Below are 26,508 nucleotides of genomic sequence, written 5' to 3'. Positions count from 1 at the left end.
AGATGGTGCTAGTCTGAGTCCACACCCATGCATGGGAGGACCGTGGGGTTGGGAATGTGGCCAGTCAAGACAAATCCACTTGGAACACTGGGGAGTGGGGAAATGGTTCATGGAACAGAGACTCTTCAAATGCTTCTCACCAGGCTCCAAAAAGGACAGAGACAGCACCTGGTATGTTCACTGTGGTACCCCAGTATGCCTGGCATACAGCAGGCACTCAGTAAAGGCTTTCTGAATGTCAGTGTCCGAAGAATCCTAAGAGAGATCAGACCAGCATTTTCTAGCTGAGTAACCTGAGAAGAGCTGCAAGCTGGGTCCCTCATGGCAGACTGACAATGCACGTTTACATACAAGTTAACGGGGTTGAGTCATTCTAACCCAAAGAAGTTTGTTTTCCTAATGTTTCCCCGACATGTGTGCCCATGGAACAGTTTCTCATGAGTTGCTTATTCACATCTGACCAGAGGAATGGGGTTGGAAATGATGGTATAACCACATCATTCTTCAAAAAATGAAATAGGCACTCAGAGAACTCAAGCGATTTGCTGAAAGTCACACAGCACATTGGTGGTGGAGTCAGGACTGATGCTTAGGTTCTCCAACTTGGGGCTCAGTGTTTTTCCCACTGAAGGCAGCATGGAGGCTGGGCTTTGTTGGACAATGCCATTAGGCATTTCTTCAGACAGTGCAGGGCATGAATGTTCCTTTGCATGACCTAGAAAGCAAGGGCTGGTTTAACAAATTAAACCAGATTGCAGGGGCAATGTTTCACCTACTTGAAAGCCTTTACAATCACTTTAGCTTCAATGCATGTATTAGTTACCAACAGTTCTTATTGTTTCCTTAACATTAGTTGCTGAGGTCCTCTGGCAATCCTGGTAGCAGGGCGGTAGGTAGAGGCTGCATGTCATCTCAATACCACTGAAGTCCCTTTAGAAATGTCTGTTGTCCAGACATCCCCCTACAGCCCTTGGGTTATTTGAAACAAATGAGGATTTTTTTCCTTTGCACCTTTGGTGCTGCGTGGGGCAGCCAGGGGTTGCAGAGATCAGCAATTTGCATGTGCATCAGATGTATTGCAGAGCTCCAGCAGCTGCTACAGGGGCAAGGTCTGCAGAGTTTTGCTGGAGAAGAGGGTGTCGTGCCCACCGCCTTCCTGGGTTTCTCAGTTACTCCTTCCAGGCATCTTGTAGCACTAGTTCCACTCTGGGCAGGGACTAGACTGCCTTGAACCCTGGTCTTTGTCCAGACCAAAGCCTGGAGACCTAGAATCAGGTTCATGACCTGGGGGTTGTGGTGGGGTTGGGGTGAGGGAGGGAGGTTGGACAGCTCAGTCCAACCTGGTTGGTAGAGGAAGAAAGAGGACCAGAGTGCACACATGACTTGTTCAAGGTCACACAGAGAACTAAAACAAATCCATATTTCCCCAGAGGGAAACATCTCAAAGGCAGTGAATCTTGAAATGTCTAAGCAGGAGGAAGCCGCCCAGCTCAGGGCACTCAGAGAGGAAAAGCCACCGCCAAACTGGTACCAGGGCTGAGACCTGAGTCTGGGTGTTCTGACTCACAACCTGACAATTTTCCCATTAGTGGTGGGCCAGGAAGTGGATGCCACCCCCTCCATCCTAATCCTAAAACCAGGGCTGCTGGCCGCATAGCTACAGAGGCATTTTTTGTTGGGGGGGGGGGAGTATACAGGGAGATGATGAGGCTGTCCTCGCACGAACAGGACAACCTAGAGTCCTTACCCCTTTGGTGGCACTGACTTTGAGTCAACACCCCAGACTGGCATCCTGCCTCATGTGGGGTCACGATGGCCACAGCATCAGAGGCCGCCTGGCTGGGTCCTCCCAGAGGGTAAGTTTGTGGCAGAGCCAGCCAGTGAAGCAGCAGCAGGACTGTATCTTAAGTCTTCGACGGGCTGCTTGTGCCGGGAAAGCCCCTCCAGGGAGATTTCGCAGCACAGCAGGGGGCAGGGCAGGGCAGGGTGGGGCTAGGTTTCCCAGGGAGGGGCAGGGTCCCATGTCCTGCCGGGCAGGCTTTTCTCCCTTCCTACCCAGTGGACCTTCTGTTGGAGCCCCTCCCTCCCTCCAGCCCCTGCTGAAGACTGGACATTGCTTGAGTCTCCACGAGGCTGGGACTCATGCCAGAGCCCACAAGGCCCCCTTGGGTGGGTTTGATAAGGTGAGCCCTCAAGGTCTTTCTGAAGAGGGAGGCCTGTGGGGCCTCATGCCAGGATCTTGGGGACCACTCCTGGGAGAGCAATTTGATGAGAGGCTAAGGCCTTGGAGAGAGGGGGGTGTGTGGATCAGACTGGGGTTCCAAGCTGGTGGGGTTCCTTAGTGAGGTCCAGAGCCCCCTCCAGGGGAGTCTGTGGGGCAGAAGAAATGTAGTTTGACATCATCCATGAGGAAATCTGAGGCTGGGGTATACCAGCCCCAACTTGGGTATCACACGGTGGGCAGGAGGGAGGGAAGCCCCCAGAGGCTCCTGCTTTGAAGGTTCAAGATTCTTTCATTTCACCAAAAAAATCATGCCCTCTAGTCAAAGCCACCATCACCAAATGCACTGCAGCCAAGAATGGTTCTCTGTGGCAAAAATGCCCCCCCCCCCTCCCACCACATGGCATGGCTAGAGAGGCCCCCCACTATCCCAGAATGCACAGTGTCCACGGAGGTGCCTCTCTAGCCCCTCAGCACAAGCGATGGAGTTCCCTTTACCCATTTCCTGAAAGTGTGTAAATTATTTAAGGTGTTTGTTTTCCTCACTGACTTCTCTATTCTTTTTGGACTATTTTGGCACAGACTGCAGCCTAAATCTAACACTTTGGTTCGCAGGGCGTCTCCCCTAATCCTGTCTACCACCTCTTCTTAGATAGGAATCCACAAATAATCTGCAAACCAATGCTAAAACGTACTAAGGGAGCTTCCTAGCCAAAAGAAATGGCCCTCAAGTGATTCTTCTGTAACACGTTGCAAAAGATGGTTTTTCGGGTGGCTTGTAAGTCAGATTCTGGGGTCCTAGACTGTAACCGTGCAGACAAGAGCCTATCCTGGGATGCAGCAGCCAGAGGTGGGCCCTCAGTGCCTGGATGCAAGCTCATAGGTCAGGTCATGTATAGTCGCTGGGTTCTCGGATCTCTCTTTTGATGTGAGGGGGCATTGCTGTCTCGACTCCACGCCCACATGATCTACATCCAGAGAGAACTCAGGCTTACACTGTATTTTCTCTTGCCACCTGCCAGTAGCAATAAGCCCCAGGATTGCCTGAATGTCTGGGCAGAAAGGAATCTTTGAACCGCCTAGAGATACAGTCCAACTCCCTCATCTCACCCTCTTATTTTATAGATGGGGAAACTGAGGCCCGGGCAGGGGGCAGGCACTAGTCTAACATTGCACAGCTAAGTGATAGTAGAGTTGGGATTGAACTCCGGCCTCCCGATTGCCAGTCCAGGGCTTTTTCTAGCAACTGATATATGGGCTACAGTTTCAAAAGTTCTCCCCACCAGGCCGAAAGGACCCGTGCCTCTCCTCCCCCACCCCAGCTTCCACCTCCCACCCCTGCTACACGTAATTCGGGTTGTAGCAGAGCATATTGAACTCGAGGTTCTCATCCCAGTGCCGCAGGAGCACAAACAGCTGCCGGGCTGCGGCCTTGAGCGCGCCCCGCGTGCGGCCCTCGGGCACCTCCTGCTGCTCCAGCCACGAGCTGGCCTTGGCGGCCACCAGCTCCCACTCAATGAAGTAGGAGGCCGAGCTGTGCTCCAGCCACGCCAGCCCCACCACCGTGGCCCACAGCTTCCCTGTGTGCTCTACCACCGCCCTGGGCTCCAAGCCTGGCTTGCCCTCGGCTGGAGGCTGCAGGGAGAAGCTGTCGCAGGAGGCGTGCTGAGGAGAGTGGCTTGCCAGCTGGGAACTCGGGGTCTTAGACTCAGGCTGGCGGGCGGTGAGGGACACTCGGTGGCAGGTGAAGGGCGAGGTCCACTTGAGCTTCTCCATGGGGATGTGGATGGCCTCGCAGAAGGCTTGGTTGAGCAGGAAAGCTCCGGAGGCCAGTTGCAGAGACACCTGCGTGTGGGGAGCCCCTCAGTGGGCCTCAGCCCATGGAGCCCTGGGCCGTGCCAAAGTCTGGATCTACATTGCCCACCCCACCCCACCCTCCTGGGGAATTCTTGGGATGCTCAGACCAACTGAGCATCTCCATCCTTTATCCCACAGACACTTCAGACTGATCACTCTCCAAGCCCAGCTCAACATCTTCACTCTGAACCTGCCTCTCATCCTGGGTGTGTGGGCCCAGCTCGGCCACTGGGACTGTCCATGGCTGGGCAGCAGACTCTGGGCAGCTCATCCCCCTCTTCCTCCCTGTGCATCAATCAGTTCCCAAGTCCCGGCAGGTCTACTTTCTAAATAGCTCTGCAATCCACTCCTCATGTCATCCCTGCCTGTATATGCTCCCCTCTCCCCCGACCCTATCCATCTGTCCTGCCTCCAGAGGGATCTGTAAGGCACAGATCATGTGCTTTTTGGAGAGTCAATTCAATGGCTTCAATTTTCTCTTAACAGAAGCCCAAAATATGATTAGTAAAGCCCTGCATGACCTGGCCCCTCATTTGTCCTTGACTCTTATCCTTCCAAACTCCATTCTCCAGCTGCCAAGCTCTCTCTCTCCTTTCTAGGCCCTCAGTTTTAACTCCTTCAGGTCCTGGCTTAGCCATTAGCTTGTTTAGGAAGTCATTGACCCTCTGGCTCCTCAGTCCCATCTCAAGCCTGGGCTAGGTGTCCACCCCTGCACTCCTCCAGACCCTTCCTAGTGCAGCTTCCAAGGATTAGAATCGCCTGTTCCTTGTCTGGGTCCCACCAGATGCTTAGCACCATGAGCACAGGAACTATGTCTAGTTCAAGGTTGTCTCTCCAGGGTCTAGCACTGCACCTGACTCAATAAATACTTGTTGACCCTGGATATTTGGAAATTCAAAAGGACACTATGCACTTGGCAGGAGATGTGCAGTGAAGCTCTAACTACACCCTCCTTCGAGCACCCTCTGATACCCCAAGGGGCCCCAGATGTGTGTAGGACCAGTCTCCCTTGCTCTTTAAGCTAGAGAAGCCCACTCCAGACCTGGGCTTCTCATCCTGCCATGGAATTGTGGGGCATCTGCAGAGCCATGTGCTGAACAAAGTGCATGTCCCTGGGGTGTTAATTTTCCTCGCTCCTGAGTCATTTCAAAGCTTATTTTTATGCACTGAAAAACAGGCATGCATAGACGGTGGAGTAGAATGCAAAATTCTCATGAATTTTTGAGGTGAAGACAGCAGATTGCAAAGGTTTTTCATGACACTGGTGCTGGCTTCTAGCAACACCTCTAGATCCCTGGGTGGGGGATACTCATGCAAACTCCCTCTGCCCAGCTGGATACTTGGGTGAGAAGCTCTAAGAAGCTCCAGAACTGAGGGGATCAGAGCCCTAAGACCAAAGTCTTCTTCCCTTTGTGGAGGTGGAGGAGTGGGTGGGAAGGCTCACAGGAAGGCACTGCTGCTGGGGCAGAAGGGGGGCTGAGGTCTGGGGAGAGGACACTCACCAGCGGTACATAGTCCAAGCTCTGGCTCCCTGAGGTCGACTCTGGAGCTTTGATCAGTGGCTTGCTCAGGAAGCCCTTGGCTGCTTGCGTCAGCAGCCTGGACTTCTGGAGATTCAGCCTGTGCAGGTGGAGTCAGGTGTCCTTGGTCATCCCACCCCCCAGTGCCCACCCAGAAGCCTCTCAAGGTCAGGGCCAGAAGGGATTCAACAGATGGCCTCCTCCAGTTTCCTCATTTGACAGCTGGGGAAATAGAGGCCTGGGGAGGCATCTGTCCCTGGTCACTTAGTGAGTTAGCAGCAGCAGGTACCAGGAGCAGATTAGTGTTCTTTTTATGACCCTCTTTTGATATTGTATTCTTGTCCAGCCTGGTGGTCAGAAGAGTCTTGTGCTAGCCCTCCCAGAGGTATCTGCATTTGAAAAGATGTGTAGGAGTTGAACTACAATGGGGGAATTTAGGCAGCGTGAAACCTGGAAAACAGGCATATCTCTGGGTAGGAGGGCTTCTTAGCATCCATCTAAATGTCAGGCTGACCTGCCTTTGGCCTTCCAGGCCTGGAATAACCTCAGGAAAATGGGTGTCAGTCGAGTGTAACTTCATTGGCCATTTCACTTACCTGGATCCAAAGAGAGTCTCTGAGCTCTTCACGGAAGAAAGGGTATTGGTGGACAGACTGTGCGGCGGACCTGGAGAGCCACAGAACAACAGAGTTGAGGCCTGACAAATGACCCTGTCCAACTGCTCACTGCCCAGCTGGGGAAATAGAGACCCAGAGAGGGCCAGGGGCTTGCCTACATCCCTATGTCCCTAGGGATCTGAGCTAAGCAATTGGCTGTAGGGCTGTTTATGACCCAGTTGGTATGGGGAGGGGTGAAATATGTAAGAAACATGTAAGAAAGTGGCTTCCAAGTTTCCTTGGCAGGCAGCTCCTGGTATCTTCTGAAAGGTTACTGTGGGGACAGCGAGAGCTTCACATCAACCTGCCTTATTCCCAAATGGGTACATTGTGTTGACCTCCCCAGCACATTGCTGCAGGACTCTATGCAGAGTGAGGTGGAAAAATGGTCCTGCAGCTGGGAATTAGGAGGCCTGACTTCAGGTCCAGCTCTGTCACTAACTTGTGTATGACCTTGGGCAAGTCGCTCTACCTCTTCAAGCCTCAGTTTCCCCATTTTTAAATTGGGGATAATCCTATGCTCCTCACACAGGGCTGTTTTAAGGAATCCGTGAAGCCCTGTGGACTTTGTTGGTGCTAAGATGCTCTCCTGGCCCCAGCACTAATCACTATTATGATCTTAATTAGGAGAGAGATGGCGCTGACTGCCCTTCACCTTCGGAAGCAACATGCCTCTCGCGACTGGGAGACATGGTCTCGGTGAAGGGCGTGGCTGGACCCTCTTCCACACCTGCCGTGGAGGAAGCCAGTGAGACCTGTCTCTCTGGGTCCCCCCTTTCTCACTTCCCATCCCCCCAAGCAGAGTGATGGTCTAATTCCCAATGCCTGGGGTGGGCTGGGGGAGAAAGGTCAGAGTTTCTAGCCCTGCTTGGATGGGCCTTCATCTTCCAAAGGTCAGACATGCCTGTGTTCAAATCCCAACTTCCCACTGATTCGCAGTGGGGCCTTGACAAAGTTGCTTTCTCTATAAGTTTTGATTGCAAATTGGGAATAATGGTACCTATCTCACAGTGTTGTTGTAAGGATTAAATGAGAAAACACACAGATAGTGCTTAGTGCCTGGCTAAGTGCTCAATAAAGCCCTGAGCTGCAGATCCAGCAGGGAAGCAGGAGGGGCCTGAGGGTGGGGCTGGGGGTTGGGCACATCCTCACCAGCTCTGGTCCTCACTGAGGAGGGGCTTATGCCAGCTCTCCAGGAGGCACCAGAACATGGCACTGACTTGTCAGAGGGCTCTGAGCCTCAGTTTCCCCAACTATGAAATGGGGATAGTAATCCCACATACATTGTTCAAAATGCATAATTGAGGTGATTGTTCCTATTACTATTTCAAGGGCTAGTGAGTGATGGGGCAATCTGCTCTAAAGGAGTAATCCAAATTTCAGTATAGAAAAACTTCATGCACAAACTGTTCAGCAAAGCCTCTGTCTCCCACTGTGAGACTGTTAGTGCTGTGAGGGCCAAGGTGGAGGTCTGCTCATTGCCCTGAGCACCCAGCACAGGAGTGACCTAGTGACTGAGCCAGGGATTGGACCCCCCTCCCACAACCAGGCACACCACTCCAGCACCTCAGGGCCCACCCAGTGTCCCAAGGTATGGAGCCAGTGACCAGACACTCCCCACAACCAGGCACACCACCAGCACCAAGGAGCATGCCAAAAACATCACCTCCATGTGAGTGGCCCACCACAGCCACCACTATAACCATGGCTGCCACAAAAGTGACTAGATGCCACAACCACCACACAGATGGCCTGCCAACCACTGGAGTGCATTGACACAAGGAGAGTCACCAGCAGAGATAAAGAAAAGAAGAGGACATCTCTCTTCACAAAGCCCATTTCAGAGTGACAGAAGAAGCATCTGCTCTATGATAATATTGGGGGACCTGATCACACCTCTCAGCATCGGACAGATCATCCAGGCAACAAATCAACAGAGTAACCATTATTCTTTCAGAAGGAGAGAAGAAATCTAGGGTTATCAGTGGTGGGAGCGGGGAGGGAGAGGGGGAAGGAGAGAGGTTGGACAAGGCGCATAAAGAATAATTACGATTTGTAACAATACATATGCTACTAATATTGATTTGATCAACATATCTCAATGTTGAACCCCAAAATTTGTATAATCAATTTTGATTCAATAAAAATTTTTAAAAAAAAGAAAGAATGACCTAGTGATTGAATGACTGAGGCAACCGACAGGAAAATAGGATGCTGGTTAACCTCATGGACTGTGGGCCACACACTCTGTGGGTTCAAACCTCGGCTCCATCATGTATCAGCTTTGTGACCTTGAGTAAGTCACTTAACCTGAGCCTCGGTTTCCTCATTTCCTCTTCTCTTAATGTTGGAGGGGGGAGGGGAGAAACCCTCTCAAGATGGTTGTGAGGAGTCATGGATAGCAACAACAATGCCCAGCATATAGAAAGCCACTGTCTTTCTTAGGGAGGAAAGGGTATGGGGTAGAATAACCATTTAGAAGTCAGAGACACAGGCAAATTAGAGGACAATTGAAAGGAAGAGATTTGTGATTTTGATGGAAGCCATGGGCCACCAAGTGCTGAACTGTGGAGAAAGGGAAGGGTAGACCGGAAATCTCCTGCAGACTGGAAGCTCAGCTTGGCTAAGGGGGTAGAACTGGTGCCCCAGGTTTTGGGGGCCAAAGGACCGAGAAGCTGGTAGAACTCCTTCATTCTAAAGAGCTCCTCTGGACTTCTACCGTGTCACATGGTGTTTCTTTTTTAAGCCATCAGTGTCTGTAAACACTTTCTAGTACCTCTGATAAAAAAATACTTATGGTCTGGGTGGCTGGTTTAGTGGCCAGGTGGGACCTCTGATGTCCTTCCCATGCACAGCAGAAGGCAGGAGATCCTCACTGTGTACGTGAGGGCACCAAGGAAGGGTTAGAACCAGTGCAGCAGTTAGGTTGTCTTCAGAGAGACAGGAAGACACACATACACGCAAGGTCACCAGAAGGTCAAATCATGGCTCTTCAAGGAGCCAGGCTGCAGGAACAGTGAAGTCAGGTAGAGGCTGAAAGGAAGCTGTCGGGAATCCTGAAGGAAACAGATGGTGGGACCTAGACAGATGGTGGGACCCGCTTCTTTGTTCTTTGCTTTTCTCCTTGTTTATTAGGTTTCCTGGCGTTTGGTACCTGGGAGGACTCAAAGGCTGGAGGCAGGGAACAGCCACTAGGGTTGGGGGACCTTAAAAAGGTAGAGCTGGGGGATGGTGTGGGCATGTGGGCAGGGAGACAGCTGTCTTAGTGGTGGTGTGCTCAGGCCATGCTGAGCCCCTCTGCCCGTCTTAGGCCTCAGAGAGCCTGGGAGGCCTGGCCTTGCCCCGGGCCTGCCTAAGGGCCCAGAGTGTGGACTCAGAGAGAGGTCTCTGTAGCCTCAGACATGAGGGTGCAGAAACTTCAAGGGACCAGGTATCCGATCACACCACATAGTGGCTCTTACTCAGGGTCTGGAATTTGCCATCTCCTGCTGCCGAGTCTTCTCTGAGCACAGTCTGGGGCCGTCTGAAGCCCACAGATGTGTCCCTCCACTGTCGGGACAGCACCCGGGAGCTGGCCATCCGCAGTGCAGCACCTTCACGGAGGACAAGGAGAAGAGGTCAGTTGGGTACAAAGGTGCCAGTCCTTTGCCTCTTCCCCAAGGTTGGCATTAAGGATTCTGGCGTCAATCTTTCACTTGTCCAAAGGCAGGAAAGCATTGTACAAAGTTAAGTCCGTGAGCTTCAGAGGCAGAAAGACCAGGGTTTGAGCTCCAGCCCCATCTCTTATCCTTATCTGGAAAACGGGGATGATACCTACCTTGCCAGGTAGGTGCTATTGCTGAGACAACGTTCAGGAAGAAGCAATGTTTTCTGGTTAATTAAAAGGCTGGTGTTCTGAGGAACATCCCATTCTACTTGTCTCTGTTTGTTGTCTCAGAGACCCATGTCCCAGTTCCCCCTCCCACAGAGCAGGCCCCTGAGGTCCCAGGGCACCACTAACAGGAGACAGATAAGAGATGAACCTACAGCACCCTACAGTGTTTTAGGGAACCCCACTCTCAGAGAAGACTAGTGTGAATTGTTCCTTAAAAAATAGAGTTCTGTTGGGAAATAAATTTTGGAGAAGCTGCATACTACAGTCCATTCTCTGAGCCTCTTGATGTATATATCATAGTAAAGGCTCTGAAGAGTTCTGCAGTAAAGAAAGCTTTTGAGCTTTATTTAATCCAGTGGTTTCTAATCTGGTATTTCCTATTTTTATGCTGGATGGCTATTCACAGGACATGAAACTAGGGTTCTAGTTTCTTGGAACACACTTGGGGAAGAGTTGATCCAGCACCCCTCCCTGCAGATCTGTGCTCCTTTGTGTGCCAGCCCACCTCCTCCAGTCCACGGGAGATGCTTGGCCCTCAGGAGTGCCCTGCCTGCCTGCCTTACCGGAGGTGGGGTACTCCACCACGGTGGGCAGGTACCGGCTCTTGCTCACGTCCACAGGCACAAAGGCTGTGTATTTGCTGATGATGTTGCAGGCCTTGCTGGTGTGCACAGCATTCGCTTGGTAGTGGCGGTTGGACCCTGTGGAGGGAGAAGCTGGGATCACTGTTTGAACCCAGAAAGTCCTCACTGACATGGAAGTTCTGGAAGCTAAAAGGAGGGCTCAACAAGTGGTCCCCATCTTCGGGATTAAATGATCCCTTAAAATCAAGGGGTTGCCAACTTGCTAATTTGAGAAAAATTTAAAAAGCTATCGTTTCACAAAATAAAGGATATTTTAATGTAAAAAGGTAAGACATTATCTCAGAATAAAAGACAGCTACTTCTCTTAAATAACTTTAGTTTTTTTTTTTGTTTTTTAAACCCAACCTACTATGTTGCCTGTATTTTATATTTTAACATTATAGTTGTTTAATAGGAACCTTGCTGAAGGACTTTGTAGGTCCCCTAACTGGTGGGTGGGGACCACCAATCTGATCTATTTAACTGCTGAGAAGATTGAAAATCAGAGAGGTAGAGTTGCAAGCTCAGGGTCACACAGTGAGTTAGTAACAGATCTGAGATCAGGACTCAGAATGATCAGACCCCAAAGCCCAACCCATTCCACTGAACAGATGGGCAGTCTCCATGGCTTGCTGCCTCCGGAGGGCTGTGTAAGGAGCCAAGGAGATGAAGGTTGGGCACGTTCTTTGTAAACTGTAAGGTGATGTGCTCATGGGAAGGAAAAAAAAGAAAACATGTAATATAGAAAAATACAAATAAAATATAAATAATATAACATTTTACATAAACAGAGCATAAACCTGTCACACAGAAATAATATAACTATTCTCTATTACTCTATTCTCCAAATGTGCCGCATCAAAATCCCACCAGTCACTTTCTCAAGGAAGTCTGCTCCAATTCCTGGGCTAAATTGACCCCCCCATCCCTGTTATGCAATCTCTTGGATCACTGTATTTCTTCTTAGTAGTCCTTAAGACAAATGCACTCAGTTAATTATTTGTGTGCTTATTTTATTAATGCGGGCTTCCCTACTAGTCTAGGTCAAGTACTCATGTGTAAGAAAGGATGGGATTGTTTTGTTCACCGAGCTGTTCAGCTGGGGGTGAGGGGAGGCACCTGCAGGTAGCCATGGGGTGTGAGTGGGTGGAACAGTGGGCTGTGGCGGGAACGGTGGGTAGATGGAGGGGCTGGAGCCAGGGTAGGGGGGCTGATCGTGGGTGGGGGTGAGGAATGAGCCCGGGCACAAGGCGGAATGGAGAGTGGGCGGGGCGATGGGCGAGGCTGTGGGTAGGAAGGCGGGGCCGGGGGCTGGGGAGGTAGGCGGGTCATGGAGAGTGGGCGGGGCGCGGGGGGAGGCTGTGGTGAGTGGGCGTCCGGAGGCTGAGGAGGTAGGCGGGTCATGGAGAGTGGGCGGGGCGCTGGGCGGGGCTGTGGGTAGGAGGGCGGGGCCGGGAGGCCGAGGAGGTAGGCGGACCCTGGAGAGTGGGCGGGGCTGTGGGAGGACACCGCCCACGGGAGGGGTTGCAGGCGCCTGGCGCTCACCTTGCTCGATCTCGCCCTCGCGCTCCGCCAGCTGCTCGAAGTCGCGGATGATGGCGCGGGCCGCCAGGTGGTGGAAGGTCTTGCTCCACAGGTCGGCGTCGTCCGCACCGCCCTGCCCCGTACCGGGGGGCTCGAGCTCGAAGCTCACTTCCCACTGCATGTGTTGGCTGTCGCGCAGGCCTTTGACCAGGGCCTTGCCCAACACTGGGCTTGGGGTGGCGGGCCTGCCGGAACTGGCCCGCGCCTCGGACTCGGCCAGAGGCTCCCAGTCCGAGGACGTCTCCGTCTCGAAAGCGGAGGGGTGATGGGAAGGCTCTGTGGGCGGAGGGACAAGAGGGCCGAGCGCTGAGCTGGGGGACAAATGGCCAACCCCCAGGGGACATCATCCCTCCTCAGGAATCAGTCACCCCTAAGCAAGTACAGCCCCCCACCCCCCTCCAGGGAACAGACAGCTCCTTTCCTAGAACAGCTGGGGTGGCATGGGCTTATCCCCAAGAGAGGGACAGATTCACCTCCCAGGAAGCCAGTACCTGGGGTGGGGGGCAAATAGGATGGGGTAGGGGCACTTGGGCAGAGAGAAGCTGCAGCCACACAGGCCGCCCAAGAGCCAGGTTGAGTGGGGGAAATGTGGGATTGGTGAGGTCCCCAGGGAGGGGTGGGCTACAGCAGACCCCTGAGGGCACAGATACAGGCATCTGCCTTCTGGGCCTGTCATCTGAAGTTGGGCCACAGACAAGAATTCCTCCCTGTCCCAGTCAGATCCTGGACTCTGCAGAGACTTACCCAGATCCCCAGGACTGCGGCTGTCTGAGGCAGGCTTCAGGCTGTGCCCAGGATCCAGCTCTCTCCAGGCCTGGGTGTCCTGGCCTGAGAGTAGGAAGGGCTGACAACCTTGGGGCAGGAGAGAGGGCCTGCGGGCCCCTGGTCCATGGAGTTTGGGGCCCTGGCTCACATCCTGGCCACTGTTCAGCAAGGGCTGGGGGTGCAAGAGGAGAAGGAGAAGGAGGCAGAACATCTGGTGGTTGGACCCTCCTTTCTCCTGGCTCCAGCCCCCAGCCACAGCTCTCTCCCTGGGCACCACAGCTCCTCCTGGGTCACTGCCCCTCCAGTTCCCAGGGACACGTGACCTAGTCTCCATTACCCATGAGAAACATAACCAACAGTAATCCCAAACCATGGATAAACTCCAAACCATAGAAAATCATGGAAAAATCACACACCATGGATAATTCTAAACTGACTTTTTTTTTTTAGCCATAAAGTTTAAAACTTTTTTGTGTGTGGTTAAAATTATCAACCTTTTCCCTTATGTCTTCCCATATGTCATACTGAAAAGATATTTCCCACTCAAAAAATGTTCCAGAATTTTTGCGATTTCATTTTTGTTTGTTTGTGTGTTTAAATTTTTGTTTCACATGAAATTTATTTTGGTGTAAGGAGATAGGAACCAGCTTTTCCTTGATTTTCCAAATGGTACAAATCACAGCATCATTTATTGAATACAGTTTATCCATTGAGTCCCTATGGTTTATCCATTCCCCACCTCCATCCTGACAAGACTTTCATGCACATTTGGTTTTATTTATGGACTTTCTGTTCCGTTTGTTGGTTTAATATATCTATTCTAGTGCTGGTACAAACATCAAAAGGCAAGGGATAAACTGGGAAATATATTTGCAACACAAATGACAAAGATTATTTTCAAGAAAATGCTCTTATAAATCACTGGGGGAAAAAGATAAACTTAATGGAAAATTGGGTTAAAGGCATTTACAGGCAGTTTACAGCAAACGTATCCAATAAACCCATAAAAAATGCTCAGCCTCAGGAAAAATTAGAGCAAAGTAAATTAAAACAAGTTACAATTTTTTTCCCATCTTGCAGATTGGCAAATATTTACACGTTTGATGACACCCAGTATGGTCCATGGGGAGACAGGGTCTCTCATGGACCGTTTGTGGGAGTGTAAACTGATACACACTGTGGGAGAACAGCTTAGCAATGTGCTGTCTGGCAACAATTACAACGCACAATCCCACTGTTAGGAATTCAATCCTGTGAAAATACACAAGGGTGCAAATACTGTGTATTTGCTGCAGTGTCGTAAAAGTAAAACTCCGGAAACTCTAAATATTCATCAGCAGGGGTTGGCAAATAAGTTCAGGCAATAGAGCACTACACAGCACTGAAAAGAAAGAGGTAAATGTCTTCATATCAATATGGGAAGATGTTCACAATAAAACTTATTAAAAAAATAAATTGTGACTTCTGTATTTTAATTGTGATAATGATTACAAGACATGTGTTTGTCAAATCTCATAGAACTATTCACCAAAAAGTTATTTTACTATCTATAAAAAGTGAATTAAAAAGACATTTAAAAAGTAAGTTGGATAGCCATTTGTATATGTGATTATTAAAAATATATACGTGTTGTGTATGTATGTGTATTTGTGTGTGTAGTATTTCTGGAAGGAAACATTCAAAACCCGATGGGTCTGGGCATAGGGGAGGGGGACTTTTATGTGTACTTTATACCTGGCTGAATGGTTTGAGAGTTTGTATGGCAAATGCTGAGTAGTATTACTTTTGTAATTGAAGAATATTAAATTAATTAAAAATTAATTTCGAGCCTCTGGGATCATATACATCCCCCAGTAGGGGGAGGGGGTGAGGAAGCAAAGACACTTACTAGGTGTAACAGAATTTTTTAGGCCAACAGTGAACCCCAGGGTCTTTTTTTATCCTTCAGTTATTTACTGGGAAGGGGACTGTGCCTCTCCATTAAAAGGGTGCTACCTTCCTGTCTTTTGGGGCCAGAAGTCCTAGTGATGGTACAAGGGTGTGAGAAAAGGAGGAGACTGGTCACTCTCAGGATGGCCTCAGTGGGAGCTGGTACCCGGCCAGGGCTGGTGGGTCCCAGGGGATCCCTAATCTCCCCTCCCCCCCATTGAAGACTGGGATTCACCACTACCACCCCCATCCCTCCTCACCAACACCACCACACTGGGTCAGAGAGAAACCAAAGCTGCTACAGTTTGCATAGCAACAGATGAGTCTAAGATCCAGCTCTTTGCCCAGCCAGAGACTCTGTAGGGAGAGTGTGTGTGTGTGTGTGTGTGTGTGTGTGTGTGTGTGTGTGTGCAAGTGTGTTGGGGAGACTCAGGCCAGGGGAAGAAGCTGGACAGGAGAGGGGGAAGAGATGAGCAAAGATGGGTCAGAAGAGCTAAGGAGCAAGCGGGAGAGAATTAAAGGGAGGCCAACCTGCCCAGAGCTCTCACCAAGAAGAGCTGCCATTAAAGGACACCTACTGTTTGCCAGGCACCTTGCCAGGCACTTTATGTGCCAATGGCTGGAGGAGACCTCCACTTGGAGTTGGCTCCCCATAAATATCTGTTGGTGGATGTTAGCTCAATCACCTGCATAGGCTCTTCTCCCCATTTCGTAGGTGAGGCAGTGGGGACAAGAGAGGTCGAGTAACATGTTTGAGCAGCAGAATCTGCCTGACTCCAAGGCCATGCCTTCCAATTGCCTCAAGTGGTCCTTGGTTAAGCATGAAGAAAGAAAAATGTGGCAGTGTCCCCACCCTTGGGGAATGTAAGGGATTAGGTATATGTGGAGGTGGTGGGGGGGAGAGGGGTTGGAAGTGGGGTAGGGCATCCAAGGCAGAATGAAAAGGCTGCTTTTATGGTACCACGGGCTTATAATGACAAATCAACACAAAACACTTTCTTAAGAAAATGGGTTAAACCACTAGTTTAGGACAGTGATTCTCAGCCAGGTGATTTTGCCCCCCAGGGGATATGTAACAGTGTTTGTAGACATTTCTGATTGTCATAACTAGGGGTGGTGGTGTTACTGGCCTGTAGTGAGCAGAGGCCAGGGCTGCTGCCAAACATTCTACAAGGCACCAGGACAGCCTCTGCCCCCAGCAAAGAATTATCATATCAGTAGCACTGAGGTTGAGAAACCCTGGTCTAGCAGGATAGTTCCTACTGTGATTTTAACTCTTAAATTCTCTCTGACCTGAGTGAATGTAAACCCTTGAGATTCACGGGATGTACAGTGTGAAGGAGGGGGAAGACACGGGCTTTGAAGGCAGATGGTCCCGGGTTTCAGTCCCCTGACTGGCCGTGTGACCCTGGATAAGTCACTTTGCCTCTCTGACCCTCAATTTCCACATCTGTACCGAGTGCGTTGCTGGCCCCCAAACTCCCTCCCCTCTCAGGGGCGGTGTAAAATCAAATGAGAGAGAAGATACAGATGCTCCTTGCCAACTGGTAAGTGCTGTGCTCAGGGAATGGGTGATCTCTTTGACTAACGGGTATCATGATTAGGAAGGTGTTGTTGGGTGTTAGGCAGCTGAAGGTCCAGGGTGTGGCTTACTTTGTACTGTAGGTTGTGGACAGTCCCCTCCCTGTCCATGTAGTTGAAGCATGAGACCCAGCTCTCCTCAGCCTGTGTCTCCTCCCCAACCTGCCCTGCTCAGGTACCTGCAAATCGATCTGCCACCACTGGACATCTGGGCTGCTCTGAATAGTGAGGTCCTGCAGCTTGGCTTTACGCAGTGGGTATCTCCTGGCAGCCACTGTGGGGTCACTGGCCGTGGTGGCCCTTGGAAAGGGCTTGGGGCTGGTGATCTGGTTGGTGCTGTATGCCCTTCGTCGCCGGGAGAGGTCCAGACCTGGACAGGAGTAGTGATAGGGAAGCCATTGGTGTAGAGGACGGTGGGGAAAGAGAGGGACTTGGAAACCTCTTAAGTTCTCCACTGCTTGCATAGTAAATATGTACAGGTGCCTCACCTGGCATCCAAAGCCTGGCCTGATCTGGCCCCCATCTTTCTTCCCAGGAACTCTCTCTTCCGCTCCTTTTTAAAGGTACAATGTGCTCCAGACAAACTAGATGAGTAACCAACTGTGTATGCACTTCCACGTGTCACACCTCCACACCTTTGCTCAAGCAGAATCTGCTGCCTGGAGCCTCCTCTCCTTTCCCACTTCTCACAATCAGTCCACTTACTAAGTCTTTGTTGATAGCCTCTAGCTCGTCTGCTCTTCTCTCCCTAGGATCCCCACAGTTAAAATTTTCTGCGGCCCCTGTCACTCTGCTTTCTATCAGAATTAAGGCCAGTCGTTTCTCTCTCACTAGATAAAGAGCTCCTGAAGGGCAGGTGCCATGTTTGAGTCATCTTTGCTTCCCACACTGCTCAGTACTTAGCCTTCGTAAGTAATTGGTAAATGCCCTTTGAATGTGAACTAACACCATCAAGAGGCTTTGGAGTCAAAGAGGTCTAGACTCTTTATCTGTACTCTGCGTCTTTCAAGCTCCATGAGCTTATCCAAGTTTCTTAAGTTCTCCAAGTCTCAGTTTGCTCCTCTGTAAAATGGGTACAATAGTACCCACCACTGCAGCTGCTAACTATTCAATGAGATTATTTTTATAAAGTGCTTAGTATGTAGCAAGTGCTCAATATAAGGTAGCAATCATTTTGACCTCCCTTCAGAAGAGAGCAGGGCAGAAAGAGCAGCAGACCAACCGGGATTGGTGGCGGAGTCTCCACTGACTAGCCGGGCATCTTTGGCCTGCCCCAGGCTGAAAGGTGTTCCCAAGCTCCTGGCACAGTCTGCACTGTCTGGGCCAGTTCCCTCATCTTGAGAGTGGTAGAAGACGGAGCTGGCAGACTCCTGAGAGTGCATCATGCTGTACCGCCGCCTCTTGTCCTGGAGGAAGGGAGAGAAAAGAGGGCTGGGAGTGAGGCTAGACATCAGGAGGGACTTTCCCAATGCAGAAAGGGGTGTGAGCAAGGTGTTGGGGGGTTCCATCTCTGAAGAACTGTTGTTTATATTTTTAATCATTGACTTCATTCTTTAAAATTTTTAAAAATGTAATTCTAAATAAATGCCACTTCTGTCTCCAAATAGGTAATAAAATTAACAAAATGAACTAATGTTCCTTTCATTCCATTCTCCATGATATAAACATATGAAAATATATGAATAACACATTAGCTTTTGGAGATCATTTTTGTTTTATAAAAACTGGACCATACTACTTACAAATATCAGTAACTTGAATTTTGCACGTGAAACATTCTGTAAATCCTGCATCAACCATTCTCTTTAACATTCAACTGCACAATATTTCACCACCCCTTATTGATAAGCATTTTCTTTGTGGCCATTTACTTTTGCCACCATAAAAAATGCTACAATAAATCCTTGGACATAAATCCATTACCTCACTTTTATTTCCATGGGTTACATTCCTTGGAGTGGGATTTCTGGGTTGTAAGGTTTATGTATGTCTAATTTTATTAGTTATTTCTAGATTGCTTTCCAGGAGAGCTGTGGCAAGTCATGTTTATACCAACAATAGATGAAGGTACTCTTTACGCAACATCCCTAGCAGTAGCAGGAGGAAACTTTTCCAGTTTCATGGGAAAGAAAAGAGGAATGGATTCGATGACTTTTTAGGGTCCCTTCTAGTGGTAGGATCTGTTGATGATCTGGTGCCTTCCAGACTTCCAAAGAGGGCCTGGACTGTGCAAAGACTTGGTCAGCATTTTGTTCAGCATGTTCTTCCTACAGCTGAACACTCCACTCTTCATAACACATTAACTGTTACCCTGATCATGGTTCTGAAGAAATTCTATAACATTAAAATATCTGGAAATTTCACACAAAATTCCATTTTCTCTTGAAAAATTGGAAATACATTTAGCATAGGGTTCCCATACCTGCATGGCAGCAATTTCTTAGAGCTGAGTAGGGGCTGCTCAATTTAGACAGGATGTGTGCTATCCAGTTTGCCACATTCCTCACCACTCCTTCATGCATCTCCAACTATAGACTCAGTAGTAGCTGATATCAATCTGGCATGTGCCCCTTTTATTTTTACACCAGCCCATTTCATTCATTTTATAACCCTCTAGGCATTGAGTTTGTGACTTCTCAAAAACAAAATAAGATGAGAAACTCTTTAAGGGAGAGAGGAGAGACTCATTAAAGAGGAAAGATGGGCGAGGAAACAGATTCTCAAGCAATCTTCCACATTTTAGCATGACTCCCACCTGCCTTTGAGAAGTTCTTTGCTTTTCTCCCACTTCTGCCACCAAATATGAGGGAATTATCTATATAAATAAATGAAACACAAACTCACCTAGGGAGATATGAACTGACTAGTGTGTTTGGAAAAAAACAAAACAAAACTGAGTGCAGTTGTTCTTGAACTGAAGTGTACATCATATCCCTTAGAGGAGATTATATAAAATGCAGATTTCTGGCCTTATCTTTAGGGAAGCTTATTCAATAGAGCTGGGTTGGAGCTTATTCTGGAACTTATTTTAAACAAGTTCTCCAAGTGGTTCTGCTTCAGGGGCACTTTGAGGTGGTGGCATCCACCTAAGCAATGTCACCTTGATGGAATACCTGTGGCCTGGCAACTATACCCACACTGTAAACCCAGTTCTAACTAGTTCCTAGCTGCCAAAATAGTCTTTCCAACTAAAGATGACATGTGGGCATGGGTTCTGGACCCCCATTGGCCCCTGGAACTTCGAGGATACTTACAGACCTGGGATTGGAGATGTACAAGGAGGCATCACACACAATGCTGTAACCCACCAGCCGTTCTCCAGGTAAAAGGGAGGTTGTGCTGACAGGTGAGATCAGGACCTCGGTGGTTTCGGGAAAGACCCACTCCACAGTCACATCACTTAGGACTGGGGCCATGGCCTTCTTCAAGGATTTGACAATCTGTTGGGCAGGGTCAGAACACAGGGGAATGTGTGAGCAGGGGTGTATACAGATGAGGAGCACGAAGAACATGTGGGTGTAAGCTGGAGGGGTGTGAGCAGGGACAGCAGGACTTGAGATGGCTTGCCCAGCAGTGAGCACACTTCTGAGCTCCTTAGACTCCTAGAATGTCAGAGTTGGGGCAGATCTTTGCTGTCATCTTCTCTAAGATTAAAATGCAGTTAGGTGACAACTTCCAGATACAGTGCCCAGCTTACAAGGTAAGACCGCACCTCTCCCTGGAAGCCCCCAGCCAATGGTTCATCATGGCAGAGATACTAGTGCCTGGCTGTTTCAGCCCTACACAGTCTCTTTGCTGCAGAGCTCCCCACTGGGTCAGCTGAGCCCTTGCCAGAGCATCACAATCTAGGGCTCTCCCTGCCCAGTTTGGCTTCACCCCTTTCCTTTCATAGGTGTTGGATCTGCCTCATGGCCTAAAGAGTTTTCCTTTCTGCTTCCTCATCTTCTGTCTTTCACAGACACTATCCCCCAATAAACCTCTTTACTCTTAACCCCAGCTCTATCTTTGCTTCCTGGAGGAACTGACTGACAAGAGGATTTTCTAAGGGCTGAATTATTCGTGCCAAATGCGCAGGAAATAGAAGACTTTAACCTCCTTTAGTTCTGGACACTTTAAATACTTCTGAGCCACCATCTGTCATCATCAGGAATGTGGCCAGAAATGACCCCACTCTGTATCCATAAAGGCAGTGCTTACTTCAGGAGCCTCAATCCTGCCTGGCCAGTGGATGGAGCATGTGACCCTGTGGCTGGAAACCAGGAGATTTAATGTCCTGAGGTTGCTCCAAGAGTTGCCTGCTCTGTGGCCTCCACCCACACCAGTTCTCACTGGGGTGCAGTATGGCCTAGCAGAGAGCTCAGATTTAGGGTGAAATCCCAGCTCTACCACTGAGCTGCCATGTGACTGGTCTGGACCTCTGAGGTTCCAGCACTGGAAGGGACTGGGGGACCCTTCCACCTGCCTTGGGTTGCAGCCGCTCCCCCTCCACCAGGAACTCAGCACTGCCCTTGGACACAGATGCCAGCCCTTTCACCAGTCTGTGGCAGACGTTGGGTCCAATTCCAAAGCTATAGCACCTGGTGGGAGAGGAGGAGAGAGGCTGCTACTTCCTATCCTCTCTGAATCTCTGCCCCTTGATGTAGAAAGGGGCAGAGCATGATCCGGCACAGCTGTCTCAGAGTTGGTCCTACCTGCAGGCAGAAGGAAAGGGAAAAGGGAGAAAGGCTGTCAGTGGGCTCTTGCATGCACACAGAAGCAGCCCACGGGCTCCCACCCAGCACAGAGTCAAAGCAGCCTCTTCCAAAGCTGCTCTTTGGGAGTTGTATGCAGAAGTGTGGGTATCTCACTCTCCTAAACTTTTGATGAGAAAAGACAAACTTTGAAATCAGACCACACCATCCTGGAAGCAAAGTACTAAGGAAATTGCGGGTCCTGCCTAGTCCCTCTGTCATTTTCCACATTTTGCTCTGGTTCTGGTACCCCAGCCCTAGGCAGCCTGGATAATTGAGCTCTGGACTCCAGTCTGGGCTGACCTGATGGAGAAGGCATGGTTTCGCACCAGCTCTAGCACCTTCCCAGTGTTGTTGACAGTGCCATCAGTGATCAGGAAGAGGAGCCGCGGGTGGCCTTGGTGCACTGGCTGCCGGAGGATCCACTTGAGAGGGGAAAGGATATTGGTGCCACCCATGTCAGCCCGCATTCTCTGGATGTTATCACAGGCCATGGCCAAGGTCTCCTGCAGAGAAGGACCACAGGCAGGGGCAGACAGTCCCAAGGGTCACCACATGGCACAGAGACTCTCAGCCACCTGGAGGACAAGCCTTTTGTCTTCCTAGATCTTCCTTCAGCCTCACTGGAGCTGGTCCATGCTCCCATTGCATCCCTGCCTCACCCACGGGAAGAACTGATGGCCACTTATTTGTTGTCATCCTGCCCAATAGCACACCATAGAGATGTCTGAAATGCTGCCATTTGTGGTATATTGACTTAATATTGCCGTTTCTGGGTTCCTCTTTAAAAATCTGAGCTCCCTGGAAAAGGTAACACATGAAGCCTCTAGTTCCTCAGCACAAACGAGGTTTCCTTTTCTGATGAAGGAGGCAGGTGGTGTGGTGGGAAAAGCATGGGACTAGGAATCTTAGGACTTGAGTTTTGAGCCTGACTCTGGCACCAACTCCCCATGATACCTTGAGGAAATCGTTTCCACAATCTGGGCTTCAGGTTTCCTTCCTGGACCAATACTGTGGGACCCAACTGGCACCAGATGGATGTCATTGCAGCAAGAGTAGGTTTCCTACTGGACACAGTGTTCTCCTGCTCCTGGCCCAGGAAGACGCTCTTCCAACATCTACGCTTGGAGGGGACTTATAAGTATCAAAAGTCTTGAGGTGTGTATGTAGCTTTTGAACCAGAAAGACTAGGAATTAATCCCAAGGGAATAATTAAGGATACATGCAAAATCGATGATACAAAGTCAACTAAATAAGAAAAAGATGGAAACAATGTAAATGCCCAGCTGTAGAGGTTTTGTTATATAAGCTCCAATCCATCTGTGTAATAATATACTAGGAAGCGATTAAAGTTATGTTACAGATTAATACTTACTGGCATGAAAATATGTTCATGACAGACTTTTGTGTTAGAAAAGTAGGTTACAGAATAGTATGGAAGGTATAATCCTATTTTTATTGAAAATGTGTATAAACTCATAGAACAAGGTCTGGAGGGATTTATACTGAGCTCTTAACAGTGTTTTTTTTCTTCTTTTTTGTCTGACTGATGTAATCATGGGAGATTTCTAAAATCTTATTTTTGATCATATTTATGAATTGTAGGACAATCAACATCATCTTGTCTTTTAAAAAAGTAGAAAATTATTTTTAGCTGAAAAGTGGCCCATAATCCCCCCCCTCCCTACCTCCTTCCCTGCTTCCTTCCTTCCTTCCTTCCTTCCTTCCTTCCTTCCTTCCTTCCTTCCTTCCTTCCTTCCTTCCTTCCTTCCTTCCTTCCTTCCTTCCTTCCTTCCTTCCTTCCTTCCTTCCTTCCTTCCTTCCCCTTTTTACATTTGGACAGAATGCTTTAATTTTGAACATGCTGCTGGGCCCACAGCCCTCTTGTCTCAAATTGTAGCTTGAGCCTTGTGAGTTTCACTCCTCACCCACTTCCGCCCCCACTCTCCCACCTACTTACTCCCCTGCCCCTTACCATTCACTGCTTTAGCTCAACATTGCATGAGTCTGTTGTCCTCATGAGACAGAGGCTTCAGTGAGTGGCAGGATATGTCCTAGGATACGTCCCCTCTACCCGCTCCCTGTACCCCATCTCTGTGTACACATATACTTTAATCAAAATATTTTATTTTAAAGAGAGGAGATGTCAGAAGGCTGAGATATCAGAAAACTGCCTTAACAGAGATAGCTTCTCTTTAGTTCTCTGCCCCTGGATGTGATCTGGGTTCTCTGTGGGTGGACAGCTTCAGATGCTGGCCTCAGGTTAACCCTCTTTCCTTTTCTCTCCCTTCCTCTGTTCCCCACCCCCCTCCTGGTCCCAGCCTGGCCCCCTCTTTACCTCATTGTAGGTCTGGCTGTAAGGGAAGAGGGCCTTAAATGTAGATCCAAACCCAATGACATTGAAGAGGCAGGCTGGCATAAGGCTCTTCAGGGCCACCAGCATGGCATCCTGGCAAGCAAGAAAGTTGGATTTTCAGGATTCAGGAAGGAGTTATTGGCACTCTGCCAGCACACACCAGCACTCTCGTTCCCAGCACAGAAGCAGCCTCCAAACAGGCCTTTCACCCCTCTGTCTGCACCTCACACCTCCTTCTCCTTCACATCAAGAAATGTGCTGACACTGACCAGAGGCTGGACCGAAGCTATCATCATAAAACTTCTCATCCGTGTAGCAGAGCTGACTTCCCTGAGCCATTCTATTATGGCTGGCCAGTTCCATTTCACCTCTTGCTGACCCTGAGAGGTAGGGAGAGCAGGAAGCACCCACTCTCTTCTGCCAAAGCAAAATTGATGGCTAAGGGAGGAATCTGGCCTGGTCCAGGTCATATTGTTGATGGAACAGCTTCTGGCCCTCATCCAAGGCCTTCTGCATCAGCATCATTAACTAGGGAAAAATCTCTAGGGGAGGTCTCTTTAGCTCATACTCGTCGAGTGCATAGGGTGTACCTTATGCGCATTATCTCACCAATCTTCACAATAACCCTTTGAGGCAGACACACTATTTTCTCATTTTATAGAAGAGAAGATTGAGACACAGAGAGGTGAAGTGATATACAAATAGCAAAGAGTGGAGCCAAGATCCAAACACATGTCACTTCACAGATAGTGGACTCCAGATTCATGTCACTTTGCCTCCAAAGTCTGTGAACACTGAAGAGTCTTACCTATGTAACTATGTACCACCAGGAGACCTTATAAAGGTACATTGAAAAAAAAAATGACAAAGTGGGAGGTGGAGGTGATGGCAGGAGAAAAGATGATGATGATGCTATAACACAACGATAAGTATCAAAAAATTACCATGTACTGAACATTGTGTAATCACTTTGTATTATCTCATTAAATTTTAAAAAAATGTATTATAAGATAATGGTTAAGAAGATAGGTTTCGAAGATAAGCATATCTGGGTTTAAACTATCTTTATCGTTACTAACTTGACCTTGGGCTAGTTATGTCATCCCCTGAGCCTCAGCTTGGAACACAGTAAACATTCAGTAAATGGTTATTATTACCAACCCAATGAGATATATATTAATATTAATGCCTCTATTTTACAGATAAGGAAACTGAGGCTCAGGACGGTTAAGAAACTGTGCTGGATCTCAAAACCTAAGAATATGACTGAGGTTTTCAAAACATAGCAACAAGATCTTTATTCATTTCAGCTCTTCTTTGGCACAGAGCTCAGGAATGAAGGCCTCTCCTCTACCCCCATATAGTTTATTAATGGCACCCCAGGGATCTCAGCATGGCTTCAGGGAAACAAGCTGTCATATTCCAGAATCTAGAAAGAAACAGCTGCAAGTGGATTCTGGCAACTTTCACACTGTACAGCCTTCCAAACTCCACAGACCCACACCCCTCTCCCACCCCCCTCTGCATACGTTAACATTAAACATTAACATCAGTGTTCTCTCTGTCTCTTTTCATTGACTGTGTCAATACATTTTGTGTCTCTATAAAAGAAGTCAGTATCTTCTTATTTTTCCATTGGCCACTAATGTATATTTCTGCTAGCAGGAGACTCTGCTGATCCATGCAGATTGTCTCTGCTCATACCTATTAGAATTTTTAAACCATGTTTTTGGCAGCAAGTGGCAGCCGAGAATGAGACCAGCTGCAGGAAATTAAATTGGCTGAACTCTCTCCTTTGGCATGGGCTATTTGGGTTTCTATTCTCTCCCTCCTCCCTAAGCCTAGTTTTTCCTAAAACCAACCCAGTGGGCCATAATTAATGACCCAAGCAACCTCCCAGTACCCTCATTATCAGTGGGGAAAGGAGTGTGTGGCCTGAGTAATTTTTGTGCCTTTCTCTAAAAGGGTCGTGTTTATCAGAACAGATCACACCAATGCAAAGCCATTTATAAAGGGATGACCTTGAGCTCAGTGAGTTGAACTAGAGAAAAGCAAAAGAGACTCCAAAGGGAAAGAGGACTGAAAGGTGAGCCAGAAAAAGTTATTGTCAGAGAATTATGGAATGCAAAGGTTGGAAAGATCTTTCACTTAAGAAGTGGATTTCCACTTATAAACCAACTCCATTTCACTGGTATCAATGGTCTGGAACACTGGGATGAGAAGGATATAGAGACTGAGTCTAAGCAGGAAAAAATAATGTTATGATCAATCATTGATATCTGCCTGGACTTGGGAGAGGAGAACCGAGGTTGTGACATATATTTTCACTCCCTGAATCAATCTTTCCTTCTCATTTTACAGAAAGAACAAATGAATCCCAGAGCTGAGAATCAGAATCTCAAAAGTCATGTAACAAGTCAGTGACAGAGTCAATCCTGGAACTCAGGAACTGCTCCTTCCATGATGCCAGGTAGCAGAAATGACATAATCAAAAGAGAAGTGTCTTTTTTTTGTGGAAGTGTATGTATAATTCCCCATAAACAATGTAAAGAAAATGAGCACAGAACCAAGATATAGATGGCTCAGTTTCCTTCACTAGCCCTGTGATGTTGGGAAAAGCACCTTGACTCTTGGGGATTCAGTTTATTTACCTGGAAAAACAAAGGGAAAATGAATTAAATGCTCCCTTAGGGATGTTTTAGCTTTACAATTCCATGATGCTCTGGGGGTAGCTGAGGAGGCGTCTTACAAATTGATATGGCTGTGGAATGGAATACAGATGACCATGTAGGCCTGGAGTGTGCTTCAGCAC

General features: G+C 48.7%; 1 protein-coding gene across 1 annotated transcript in view; it reads right to left on the bottom strand.

Moving 5' to 3' along the window:
• Positions 1-3,562: 3,562 nt before the first annotated feature.
• The window catches only part of VWA5B1 (von Willebrand factor A domain containing 5B1), a 36,208-nt gene continuing 13,262 nt past the window's right edge, over positions 3,563-26,508 (bottom strand). Inside the window, exons 8-21 of the mRNA XM_063106967.1 lie at positions 23,679-23,789; positions 21,644-21,846; positions 21,073-21,187; positions 19,865-20,050; positions 17,833-18,016; positions 16,790-16,980; positions 13,080-13,272; positions 12,297-12,611; positions 10,692-10,829; positions 9,734-9,847; positions 6,910-6,984; positions 6,195-6,264; positions 5,581-5,698; positions 3,563-4,066 (exon numbers count right to left, since the gene is read on the bottom strand). Of these exons, the coding sequence (XP_062963037.1) occupies positions 3,563-4,066; positions 5,581-5,698; positions 6,195-6,264; positions 6,910-6,984; positions 9,734-9,847; positions 10,692-10,829; positions 12,297-12,611; positions 13,080-13,272; positions 16,790-16,980; positions 17,833-18,016; positions 19,865-20,050; positions 21,073-21,187; positions 21,644-21,846; positions 23,679-23,789 (2,517 nt within the window). The remainder of the gene's footprint in view (positions 4,067-5,580; positions 5,699-6,194; positions 6,265-6,909; positions 6,985-9,733; positions 9,848-10,691; positions 10,830-12,296; positions 12,612-13,079; positions 13,273-16,789; positions 16,981-17,832; positions 18,017-19,864; positions 20,051-21,072; positions 21,188-21,643; positions 21,847-23,678; positions 23,790-26,508) is intronic.

This window comes from Cynocephalus volans, chromosome 8 (assembly GCF_027409185.1).
Source record: "Cynocephalus volans isolate mCynVol1 chromosome 8, mCynVol1.pri, whole genome shotgun sequence".
Classification (NCBI taxonomy): domain Eukaryota; kingdom Metazoa; phylum Chordata; class Mammalia; order Dermoptera; family Cynocephalidae; genus Cynocephalus; species Cynocephalus volans.
Note: the sequence above shows the minus strand (reverse complement) of the source record. Positions and strands in the feature narration are given on the sequence as shown.